Source organism: Diceros bicornis, chromosome 21 (genome assembly GCF_020826845.1).
Source record: "Diceros bicornis minor isolate mBicDic1 chromosome 21, mDicBic1.mat.cur, whole genome shotgun sequence".
NCBI lineage: Eukaryota > Metazoa > Chordata > Mammalia > Perissodactyla > Rhinocerotidae > Diceros > Diceros bicornis.
Genome location: NC_080760.1, coordinates 17,520,409 through 17,533,151, shown reverse-complemented (window position 1 = coordinate 17,533,151; position 12,743 = coordinate 17,520,409). Strand labels below are relative to the sequence as shown.

The 12,743-nt window shown below is 34.5% G+C and overlaps 1 protein-coding gene across 3 annotated transcripts in view; it reads left to right on the top strand.

Moving 5' to 3' along the window:
* STK3 (serine/threonine kinase 3) overlaps nt 1-12,743 on the top strand; it is a 295,939-nt gene that overhangs the window by 44,376 nt on the left and 238,820 nt on the right. For all 3 annotated transcript variants that reach the window (XM_058564700.1, XM_058564697.1, XM_058564699.1), the window contains exons 2-3: nt 170-250; nt 12,388-12,516. In XM_058564700.1, the coding sequence (XP_058420683.1) occupies nt 170-250; nt 12,388-12,516 (210 nt within the window). The remainder of the gene's footprint in view (nt 1-169; nt 251-12,387; nt 12,517-12,743) is intronic.

The window sequence follows — 12,743 nt, the reverse complement described above, 5'->3', positions numbered from 1 at the left end:
TATTTCTGGGCAGATTAAGAAGAGGGGTTAGAAGGAGACTATTTACTTTATACTTTCTTATATTGTTTGACTTTTGAACCATCTGAATATATTGCCTCTTAAAAGTAAAATGAAAAATATTATAAAAAGTCTGAAGGAAAATATTTTCTTTCTGTTTTTTTCTCAACAGTAAGCTAAAAAAGCTGAGTGAAGATAGTTTGACTAAGCAGCCTGAGGAAGTTTTTGATGTGTTAGAGAAACTGGGAGAAGGGTAAGTCCAAAAAATATGAAAGTAGAATTTAGATAATGACAGAAAAATTATACTATTTTAATATTAATCTTTTAGTAGAGTATATTTTCTTGAATACTAATAGTATAGAGGAAACATATCTCAACATAATAAAGGCCATATATGACAAGCCCACAGCTAATATCATACTCGACTGTGGAAAGCTGAAAGCTTTTCCTCTAAGATCAGGAACAAGACATGGATGCCCACTCTTGTCACTTTTATTCAACATAGTACAACCTGGAAGTCTTAGCCAGAGAAATTAGGCAAGAAAAAGAAATAAAAAGCATCCAAATCAGAAAGGAAGATGTAAAATTGTCTCTCTCTGCAGATGACGTGATTTTATGTATAGAAAACCCCAAAGATTACACCAAAAAACTGTTATAATTAATAAATGAATTCAGTAATGTTGCAGGATGTAAAATCAGTATACAAAGATCAGTTGTGTTTCTGTATACTAATAACAAACTATTGGAAAGAGAAATTAAGAAAACGGTCCTATTAATAATTGTATCAAAAAGAATAAAATAGCTAGGAATAAATTTAACCAAGGAGGTGAAAGATCTGTACACTGAAAACTATAAGATATTGATGAAAGAAGTTGAAGAAGACACAAATAAATGGAAAGAGAGTCCGTGTTCATGGGGATTGGGAGAATTAATATTGTTAAAATGTCCATACTGTTGAAACCAATCTATAGATCAATGCAATCCCTATCAAAATTCCAATGGCATTTTTCACAGAAATAGAACAAACAGTCCTAAAATTTATGTAGAACTGCAAAAGACCCTGAAGAGCCAAAGCAATCTTGAGAAAAAAGAAGAAAGCTGGAGACATCATGCTACCTGATTTTAAACTATATTATAAAGCTATGGTAATCAAAACAGTATGGTATTGGCATAAAAACAGGCACATAGATCCATGGAACAGATTAGAGAGCCTAGAAATAAACCCACACGTATATGGTCAATTTATGACAAAAGAGCCAAGAATATATAATGGGGAAAGGATAGTCTCTTCAACAAATGGTGTTGGGAAAACTGGACAGCCACATGCAAAAGAATTGAACAGGACCCCTGTCTTACACCATAAGCAAAAATCAAGTCAAAGTGGATTAAAGACTTCAGTGTAAGACCTGAAAGCATAAAACTAGAAGAAAACAGAGGGAGTAAGCTCCTTGACAGTGTTCTTGGCAGTGATGTTTTGGATTTGACACCAAAAGCAAAGGCAACAAGAGCAAAAATAAGCAAGTGGGACTACATCAAACTAAAAAGCTTCTGTACAGCAAAGGACACCATCAGTAAAATGAAAGGGCAACCTGTGGAATGGGAGAAAATATTTGCAAATCATATGTCTGAGAAGAGGTTAGTATCCAGAATATATAAAGAACTCATACAACTCGATAGACAAAAACAAGCATTCCATTAAAAAGTAGACATAGGAACTGAATAGGCATTTTTCTAAGACATCCAGATGGCTAATAGGTACATGAAAAGGTGCTCAACGTCACTAATTGTTAGGGAAATGCAAATCAAAACTACAATGAGATATCACCTCATACCAGTTAGAATGGCTGTCATCAAAAAGACAAGAGAGAAGTGTTGGCGAGAATGTGGAGAAAAGGGAACTGTTTTGCACTGTTGGTGGGAATATAAATTGGTGCAGCCAGTATAGAAAACAATATGGAGGTTCCTCAGAAAATTAAAAATGGAACTGCTGTATGATCCAGCATTCCTACTTCTGAGTATATATGTAAAGGAAGTGAAATCACTATCTTGAAGAGATATGTGCAGCTCCATGTTCATTGCATCATTGTTTACAATAGCCAAGACATGGAAACAGCTTAAGTGTCCACTGATGGTTGAATGCATATAAAGCAAGAAATATGCTATGAAATGAATCCCAAGAAGTTTGTTAATTCATTCCATATGGCATTGTCATTAATAAGCTTGAGAGATTTTGACTTCGTTAAGCAAGTGAACATAAGGCCATCTTTTAGGATGTTGGAACTCATCTTAGTTGGGGAAAAATGAGTTATAGATGTTAAATAGATTGTCTCAGTGAGGAAAACAGGATGTGTTGACAGAGGAATAATTGACATGATTTTAAAATAACGTTAGAGAAGCCTGTTTCATTTTGAGCACATAGAGGTATTGAATAAAATGGCAAAGTATAGGAGAACTTCCAAAATAATAAAAGGCAAAAAACAGAATTAAAATGGCTTGAATCAGCAAGAACAAGGAAAAGGAAATAGAGAAAACAAAATATAAATAATAAGCCAGATGTAAGTTGAAAGGAATACAATGAAGTATATTTTTCAGTAAATGTCAATTCTCTCATTAAAAGACAGACTATTAGGGTCAATTAGAATGCAAAATCTAGCTATATGCTGTTTAGAAGTGGCCCATGTAATACAATGGGTAGAAATATGGGGATATTTCCTATTAAAGATATCAGATAAGAAAGAGATAATCGTACAAATAAAAACAAAAAGAAAGCAAAAGTGGCAATATTTTTGGTGGGTAAATTAGTTCAAGTTAAAAGATCTCAAATGAATAATGAGGGATTAGATCCAAATAAAGAATAAAGAGGGACATTAGATAATGATACAAAAGACAAATTATAATGAAACATGTATGTGTTAGTCACTATGACAGTTAAATTTGTGAAGGAAAGCTATGAGAAACTTCAGAGGAATCTAATAAATGTGTATTCATATAGGAGATTTCAATATTTCTTTTCCAGAATCGGACAGAATAATAGAAAAAAGAGAAAGGACATAGAGTTATTAAATGTAATCAATAAACTTGAATATATATAAAGTATATATCTATACTTATATAACTATATATATATTACATTCCTCCTTTTTTTTTGGTATGTTCATGGACCATTGGTTAAAAAACTAACAAATTCTTAAAAAAGAGATTTTGCAGGCCACATTTCTAATTGTAGTTACTAAAATTAGAAACAATTACAATGTGATAAAACCCATACTTATTGGAAATTAGGAAACGTAATCTGAGGTAACCTATAGATTGAAGAGGAAATTACAAATTATTTAGAAAACCATGAAAAGAAGAATAAATCATACAAATATCTTTGGAATCCAGAAAAGCTGTAATTAGGGAAAATACTTAGTTTTAAATTCCTTCATTACTAAAGAAAGACCAAAAAAAAAAAAAGAACTTAGTGCTTATTTGAATATTTAAAGTACTTAGAAAAATAATAAAATATGTGAAAAGAAACTAAGGAGAGAGAATTCATAAAGGAAAAAGCTGAATTTGATGAAATAGAAAATAAAAAAATTAGAAATGACAAATATATACAAATGCTGCTTCTTTGAACAGATCAATAAAATAGTTAAATCTCTTCTGACTTTGACTAATGAAAAAAGCAAAAACATGGAAGAATTGGAATAAGAAAGAAGATACAACCAATGATAGAGAAACAATCTCAACTGGAATCCCTTCAGGGAAGGGAGTTCTGGGAAATGTGCTTCCCAGCTTCTCTTTTGCAGTGACAGGAGACCTTAGAAGAGTGATGATTTTACTTAATTGACAATAGTTAGTCTAGCACTGAATTCTATATTAGCTTTTGAGGGAATGAATATATATATATATATATATATATATATATATACACATTTATATACATATATACAGCTTTTAAGGGGAGATGTATATGTGTGTGTATGTATATGTGTATAAATTAGGATCCCCCCCGCCACACACCCCCAAAGGTGACTTCAGGTATCAGACTAAATTGAATTACTTCAGACAGCCCAAAGAAACAGAGGATAGTATAAAATTCATGTTGTTAAAGTAGCTGCTTTGTCATTTACTTTTCACTTATTTTAAAAGATTGTAAATATGATTCTGCATAGCTTCCTAGTATTAGGAAAAGTTCCATGTCTTCCAATGGCTTACTCGTTTTTCTCTTCTGTAGAAATAATGTAGTGAGTAGAACACAATCTTTGGAGTTAGAGTATGTTTGAATTCTGGCCCTTGCTGGTTACCAGTTTCTGTTTCCTCATCTTTTTAAATTTAATTTTTCATTATTTTATTGAGGTCTCATTGGTTTATAACATTGTGTACATTTCAGGTATACATCATTATATTTTGGCTTCTGTATAGACTGCATCGTATTCACCAACAGAAGTCTAGTTTCCATCTGTCACCATGCATATGTGTCCCTTTACCCCTTTTGCCCTCCCCCAACCCCCTTCTCCTCTTGTAACCACCAATCTGTTCTCCTTATCTATGTGTTTATCTTCCACATATGAATGAAATCATATGGTGTTTGTCTTTCTCTGTCTGACTTATTTTGCTTAGCGTAGTACTCTCAAGGTCTATCCATTTTGTCACAAATGGCACGATTGCGTCTTTTTTTATGGCTGAGTGGTATTCCATTGTGTGTGTGGTATGTATATATGTACCACATCTTTCACATTCAGATTCATTGTTGATGGGCCCTTGGATTGCTTCCAAGTCTTGACTATAGTGAATAATGCTGTGATGAACATAGGAGTGCATATATCTTTTCGAATTAGTGTTTTTGTGATCTTTGGATAAATACCATCCAATATTGGATGGTGGAAGTGGAATAGCTGGATCATATGGTATTTCTATTTTTAATTTTTTGAGAAATCTCCATACTGTTTTCTATAGTGACTGCACTAGTTTGCATTCCCACAAGCAGTGGGTTCCCTTTTCTCCTCATCCTCTCCAACACTTGTTATTTCTTGCCTTTTTTTTTTAATTCTTTTTTTTGGTGAGGGAGATTAGTCCTGAGCTAACATCTGTTGCGAGTCCTCCTCTTTTTGCTTAGGAAGATGGGCATGGATGCCCGTCTTCCTCTACTTTATATGTGGGATGCCTGCCACAGCGTGGCTCGATAAGTGGTGCTCAGGTCTGCGCCTGGGATCCGAACCCGCGAACCCACGGTGGCCGAAGCGGAGTGTGCAAACTTGACCACTACACCACTGGACTGGCCCCTTGTCTTTTTTTTTTTTTTTTAATTGATGTTTTAATAGTTTTTAACATTGTAAAATTTTGGGTTGTACATTTTTGTTTGTCCATCACCATATATATGTCTCCCCTCACCCCTTGTGCCCACCCCCCACCCCCCATTGCCCCTGGTAACCACAATACAGTTTTCTCTGTCCATGTGTTGGTTTATATTCCACATAAGAGTGAGATCATACAGTGTGTGTCTTTCTGGCTTACTTCACTTAACATAATACCCTCCAGGCCCATCCATGTTGTTGCAAATGGGACGATTTTGTCTTTTTTTATGGCTGAGTAGTATTCCATTGTATATATATACCACATTTTCTTGATCCAATCTTCAGTCGAGGGACACTTAGGTTGCTTCCACTTCTTGGCTATAGTGAATAATGCTGCAGTGAACATAGGGGTGCATAAGCCTCTTTGGATTGTTGATTTCAGGTTCATTGGATAGATTCCCAGTAGTGGGATAGCTGGATCATAGGGCATCTCTATTTTTAATTCTTTGAGGAATCTCCATACCGTTTTCCATAGAGGCTGCACCAGTTTGCATTCCTACCAGCTGTGTATGAGGGTTCCTGTTTCTCCACATCCTCTCCAACATCTGTTGTTTATTGTCTTGGTGATTATAGCCATTCTAACGGGCATGAGGTGATATCTTAGTGTTGTTTTGATTTGCATTTCCCTGATGATTAGTGATGTTGAACATCTTTGCATGTGCCTATTGGCCATCTGTATATCTTCTTTGGAGAAGTGTCTGTTCATTTCCTCTACCCATTTTTTGATCGGGTTGTTTGTTTTTCTGTTGTTCAGTTGTGTGAGTTCTTTATATATTATGGAGATCAACCCCTTGTCAGATGTATGTTTTGCAAATATTCTCTCCCAGCTGGTGAATTGTCTGTTCATTTTGATTCTGGTTTTGTTTGTCTTGTAGAAGCTCTTTACTCTGATAAAGTCCCACTTGCTTATTTTTTCTTTAGTTTCCCTAGTCTGGGTAGGCATGTCATCCGAAAAGAATCCTTTATGACCAATGTCAAATAGTGTGTTGCCTATATTTTCTTCTATGAGTTTTATAGTTTCAGGTCTCACCTTCAGGTCTTTGATCCATTTTGAGTTAATTTTTGTGAATGGCGATAGCACATGGTCCACTTTCATTCTTTTGCATGTGGCTGCCTAGTTTTCCCAACACCATTTATTGAAGAGACTTTCCTTTCTCCGTTGTATGGTCTTAGCTCCTTTGTCGAAAATTAGCTGTCCGTATATGTGTGGTTTTATTTCTTGGCTTTCAGTTCTGTTCCATTGGTCTGTGTGTCTGTTTTTGTACCAGTACCATGCTGTTTTGATTACTATTGCTTTGTAGTATGTTTTGAAGTCAGGGATTGTGATGCCTCCTGCTTTGTTCTTTTTTCTTAGGATTGCTTTAGCTATTCGGGGTCTTTTGTTGTCCCATATGGATTTTAGTATTCTTTTTTCTATTTCCATGAAGAATGTCATTGGGATTCTGATTGGGATTGCATTGAATCTGTAGATTGCTTTAGGTAATATAGACATTTTAACTATGTTTATTCTTCCAATCCATGTGTATGGGATGTCTTTCCATTTCTTTATGTCATCATGGATTTCTTTCAATAATGTCTTGTAGTTTTCATTGTATAGGTCTTTCACCTCCTTGGGAAGATTTATTCCTAGATATTTTATTCTTTTCGATGCAATTGTAAATGGTATTATCTTTTTGAGCTCTCTTTCTGTTAGTTTGTTATTAGCATACAGAAATGCAACTGATTTTTGTAGATTGATTTTGTACCCTGTGACTTTGCTGTAGTTGTTGATTATTTCTAATAGTTTTCCAATGGATTCTTCAGAGTTTTCTATATATAAAATCATGTCATCTGCAAACAGCGAGAGTTTCACTTCTTCGTTACCTCTTTGGATTCCTTTTATTCCTTTTTCTTGCCTAATTCCTTTGGCCAAAACCTCCGGTACTATGTTGAATAGGAGTGGTGAGAGTGGGCAGTGCTGCCTTGTTCCTGTTCTCAGAGGAATGGCTTTCAGTCTTTCCCCGCTGAGTATGATGTTGGCTGTGGGTTTGTCATAAATAGCCTTTATTATGTTGAGGTACTTTCCTTCTATTTCCATTTTGTTGACAGTTTTTATGATAATGGATGTTGTATCTTGTCAGATGCCTTCTCTGCGTCTATTGGGATGACCATGTGGTTTTTATTCTTTGTTTTGTTGGTGTGGTGTATCACGTTGATTGATTTGTGGATGTTGAACCATCCCTGCGTCCCTGGTATAAATCCCACTTGATCATGGTGTATGATCTTTTTAATGTATTGCTGTATTTGGTTTGCCAATATTTTGTTGAGGATTTTTGCATCTATGTTCATGAGCGATATTGGCCTGTAATTTTCCTTCTTTGTATTGTCTTTGCGTGGCTTTGGTATCGGTGACGTTGGCCTTGTAGAATGATTTAGGAAGTCTTCCATCTTCCTCTATTTTTTGGAATAGTTTGAGAAGGATGGGTATTAAATCTTCTTTGAATGTTTGGTAAAATTCACTGGAGAAGCCATCTGGTCCTGGACTTTTATTTTTTGGGAGGTTTTTGATTACTATTTCAATATCTTTACTTGTGATTGGTCTATTCAGATTCTCCATTTCTTCTTGGTTCAGTTTTGGGAGGTTGTATAAGTCTAAGAATTTATCCATTTCTTCTAGATTGTCCAATTTGTTGGCATATAATTTCTCATAGTATTCTCTTATAATCCTCTGTATTTCCCTGGTATCCGTTGTAATTTCTCCTCTTTCATTTACTTGAGCTTTTTCTCTTTTTTTCTTAGTAAGCCTGGCTAAGGGTTTGTCGATTTTGTTTATCTCCCTTTTCTTTTTACTAATAGCCATTCTTACGGATATGAGGTAAAATCTCATTGTATTTTGATTTGCATTTCCCTAATAATTAGTGATGTTGAACATCTTTCATGTTGCTGTTGGCCATCTGTGTATCTTCTTTGGTAAAATGTCTGTACATATCTTCTGCCCATTTTTTGTTTCCGTTTGTTTTTTTTGTTGTTGAGTTGTGTGAGTTCTTTATATGTTTTGGAAATTAACCCCTTATCATATATATGATTTGCAAATATTTTCTCCCAGTTGGTGTGTTGTCTTTTCGTTTTGTTGATGGTTTCCTTTGCCATGCAGAAGCTTTTTAGTTTGATGTAGTCCCATTTGTTTATTTTTTCTTGTGTTTCCCTTGCCTGAGTAGACATGGTATTCATAAAGATGGTGCTAAGACTGATGTCAAAGAGCGTACTACCTGTGTTTTCTTATAGGAGTTTTATGGTTTCAGGTCTTACATTCAAGCCTTCAATCCATTGCGAGTTAGTTTTTGTGTATGGTGTAAGATAGCGTGGTCTATTTTCATTCGTTTGCATATGGCTGTCCAGTATTCTGATCGCCATTCATTGAAGAGATTTTCCTTTCTCTGTTGTGTGTTCTTGGCTCCTTTATCAAAGATTAGCTGTCAATAGATGTGATTCTATTTCTGGGCTCTCAATTCTGTTCCAATGATCTATTTGTCTGTTTTTCTGCCAGTACCATGCTGTTTACAATAGCTTTTGTAGTGTATTTTGAATTCAGGGAGTGTGATACCTCCAGCTTTTGTTCTTTTTTCCCAAGATTGCTTTGGCTATTTGGAGACTTTTGTTGTTCCGTATAAATTTTAGGATTCTTTGTTCTATTTCTGTGAAAAATGTGGTTGGGATTCTGATTGAGATTGCATTGAATCTGTAGATTGCTTTAGGTAATATGGGCATTTTTAACTATGTTTATTCTTCCAGTCCATGAGCACGGAATATCTTTCCATTTCTTTGTTTTCTTCAATTTCTTTCAATAATGTCTTATAGTTTTCAGTGTCATAGGTCTTTCACCTAGTTGGTTAAATTTATTCCTAGGTATTTTATTCTTTTCGTTGCGATTGTAAATGGGGTTGTATTCTTGATATCTCCTTCTGCTGGTTGTTAGTCTATAGAAATGCTACTGATTTTGGTATGTTGATTTTGTACCCTGCAACTTGACTGTTTTTGTTAATTATTTCTAATAGGTTTTTGGTGGATTCTTTAGGGTTTCTTATATATGGAATCATGTCTTCTGCAGATAGTGACAGTTTTACTTCTTCCTTTATGATTTGGATCTCTTTTTTTTCTTTTTCTTGCCTAAGTGCTCTGGCTAGGACTTCCAGTACTATGTTGAATAAGAATGGTGAGAGTGGCATCCTTGTCTTGTTCCTGTTCTTAGAGAAGTAGCTTTGAGTTTTTCACCATTGAGTATGATGTTGGCTGTGGGTTTGTCATATATGGCCTTTATTATGTAGAGCTACTTTCCTTCTGTACTCATTTTATTGAGTTTTTATCATAAATGGATGTTGAATCTTGTCAAATGCTTTCTCTGTGTCTGTTGAGATGATCATGTGATTTTTATTCTTCATTTTGTTAATGTGGTATATCACATTGATTGATTTGTGGATGTTGAACCTTCCCTGCATCCCTAGTATAAATCTCACTTGATCATGGTATATGATCCTTTTAGTACATTGTTGTATTTGATTTGCTAATATTTTGTTGAGGATTTTTGCATCTATGTTCATCAGTGATATTGGCCTGTAATTTTCCTTTTTGGTTTTGTTCTTGTCTGGTTTTGGTATGAAGATAATGCTGGTCTTGTAACATGAGTTAGGAAGCATCATATCCTTTTCAATGTTTTGGAAGAGTTTGAAAAGGATAGATATTAAATCTTCTTTGAGTATTGGGTAGAATTCACCAGAGAAGCCATCTGGTCCTGGACTTTTGTTTTTTGGGAGGTTTTTGATTACTGTTCACCCTCTTTACTTGTGATTGGTCTATTCAGATTCTCTATTTCTTTTTGATTCAGTTTTAGGAGGTTGTATGATTCTAAGAACTTATCCATTTCTTCTAGGTTATCCAGTTTGTTGGTGTATAGCTCTGCATAGTATTCTCTTATAATCCTTTGTATTTCTGTGATATTTATTATAATTTCTCCTCTTTCATTTCTGATTTTATTTAGTTCAGCCCTCTTTCTTTTTTTCTGAGTGAGTCTGCCTAACAGTTTGTCTATTTTATCTTTTCAGGGAATCAGCTCTTAGTTTCATTGATCCTTTCTGTTGTCCTTTTTGTCTCTATTTCATTTGTTTCTGCTCTGATTTTTATTATTTCCATCCTTCTACTGACTTTGGACTTTGTGCTTCTTTTTCTAGTTCTTTTAGGTATAATGTAAGCTTGTTTATTTGAGATTTTTCTTGTTTGTTGAGGTAGGCCTGTATTGCTATAAATTTCCCTCTTAGTACGGATTTTGCTGCATCCCATATGTTTTGGTATGTTGTGTTTTCATTTTCATTTGTCTTCAGGTATTTTTTGATTTCTCCTTTGATTTTTTCATTGACCCAATAGTTGTTCAGCAGCATGTTGTTGAGTCTCCACATATTGTGACTTTTCCAGCTTTCTTCTTGTAGTTTATTTCTAGTTTCATAGCATTGTGGTCAGAAAAGATGCTTGATGTGATTTCAGTCTTCTTAAATGTATTGAGACGTGTTTTGTTTCCCACCATATGGTCTGTCTTTGAGAATGTTCCATATGTACTTGAGAAGAATGTGTATTTTTCTGTTTTTGGATGGAATGTTCTATATATAATATCTGTGAAGTCCATCTGGGCTAGTGTTTCATTTAAGGCCACTGTTTCCTTGTTGACTTTCTGTCTGGATGATGTATCCATTGATGTAAGTGGGGTGTTAACGTCCCCTACTATTATTATGTTGTTGTCCGTTTCTCCCTTTAGGTTTGTTAATAGTTGCTTTATATGCTTTGGTGCTCCTATGTTAGGTGCCTATATGTTAGTAAGTGTTACGACTTTTTGTGGGAATGTCCCTTTTATCGTTATATAATATCCATCTTGGTCTTGATAATTGTTATCTTTTTTGGCTTGAAGTGTACTTTGTTTGATATAATTGTAGCTATACCTGCTTTCTTTTGGTTGCCATTTGCTTGGAGTATCATCTTCCATGCCTTCATTCAGGGCCTATGTTTGTCTGTAGACTGGGGTAGATCTCCTGGAGGCAGCATCTTTTTAATGCATTCAATCACTTTGTGTCTTTTGATTGGTGAATTTAATCTATTTACATTTAGAGTGATTATGGATATATGAAGGCTTAATACTGCCATTTTATCTTTCATTTTCTGTTTGTTTTTCCTCATCTTTTAAAATGGTTATAGTAGTATTTTACCTCACAATTGAGAGGGTTGAATTTGATAATGTGTGTAAAACACCAAGCATGGTACCTGCTGTACAATAAGAACTTATAAGTGGTAGCAGTTTTTACCTTGTCTTCTAATTCATACCAAAGTACAAATGGCTTCTCTCTCTCATTGTTTTTTCTTTTTAAAACACATCAATATTTAATTGGCAAAGTTTCCAATCTTATAGCAGAGACAGTTTTTGAGCAAGTGGCCATTAGATCCTACTACTCATTTTATTTACCTGTGAGTATGTGGTCTTACTCTTGAGGAGGAGAAAATAGTGAAAGGAGCATTTGAGGAGACCTTGGATCTATGACTTAGAGGGCGGCCAGATTTCCTACTGCTGTAACTTTGGTATCATGTGGTGCTCAGCTGGGGGTTTCAGTTGTTCTTAAGCAGTCTGAAGAGGGATGAGACTTTGATATTCTGGGGATGATTTTCCTTAAGGTGAGATCAGCCTTGTCTCCTAACTTGAAACTTAGGCTATTTGTATTCTACATTTCATTCTTTTACTTTCCACATATATCTTTTTAATGCTGCATTTGTTCGAGTTGACAAACCATAAGTCTGTTTCTTTCATTCAAAAGAAAAACAGCAAATCTTTATATGTTAACCTGATGATTTTAAGTCTATAATTGAAACATTAAAGCTAAGGTATAATTCACTTTTCTTGTTGTTTACTTTGATTTGTCACCATTAAATAGTGTTTTAAACTAGAAAAAAACTACATGAAAAAACTCATAATAGATTTTTTTTCTAATAGTTACGATGTTTGAAAGGAAAAAGTAAAGAAATGTCTTGTTTTTTTTAGGTCTTATGGAAGTGTATTTAAAGCAATACATAAGGAATCTGGTCAAGTTGTGGCAATTAAACAAGTACCTGTTGAGTCAGATCTGCAGGAAATAATCAAAGAAATTTCCATAATGCAGCAATGTGACAGGTATGTAGAGATTTTATTTATACTTTCATTTTGATGAGTTTTGCTAATAATGTATAATAAAATGTGTTCTTTGGTCATCTGTTTAGTTTTCTGACTTCCCATTGGAAGTGAGACTAATCCTTCAAGGAAGATGAGGATAGCTTTGTAGGGTTGTCTTTAGGACTTAACAGCTCTAAAGAAGAAATGATGTTATAAGGCAATAGATGTTCATAGAAAATACTCAAGCA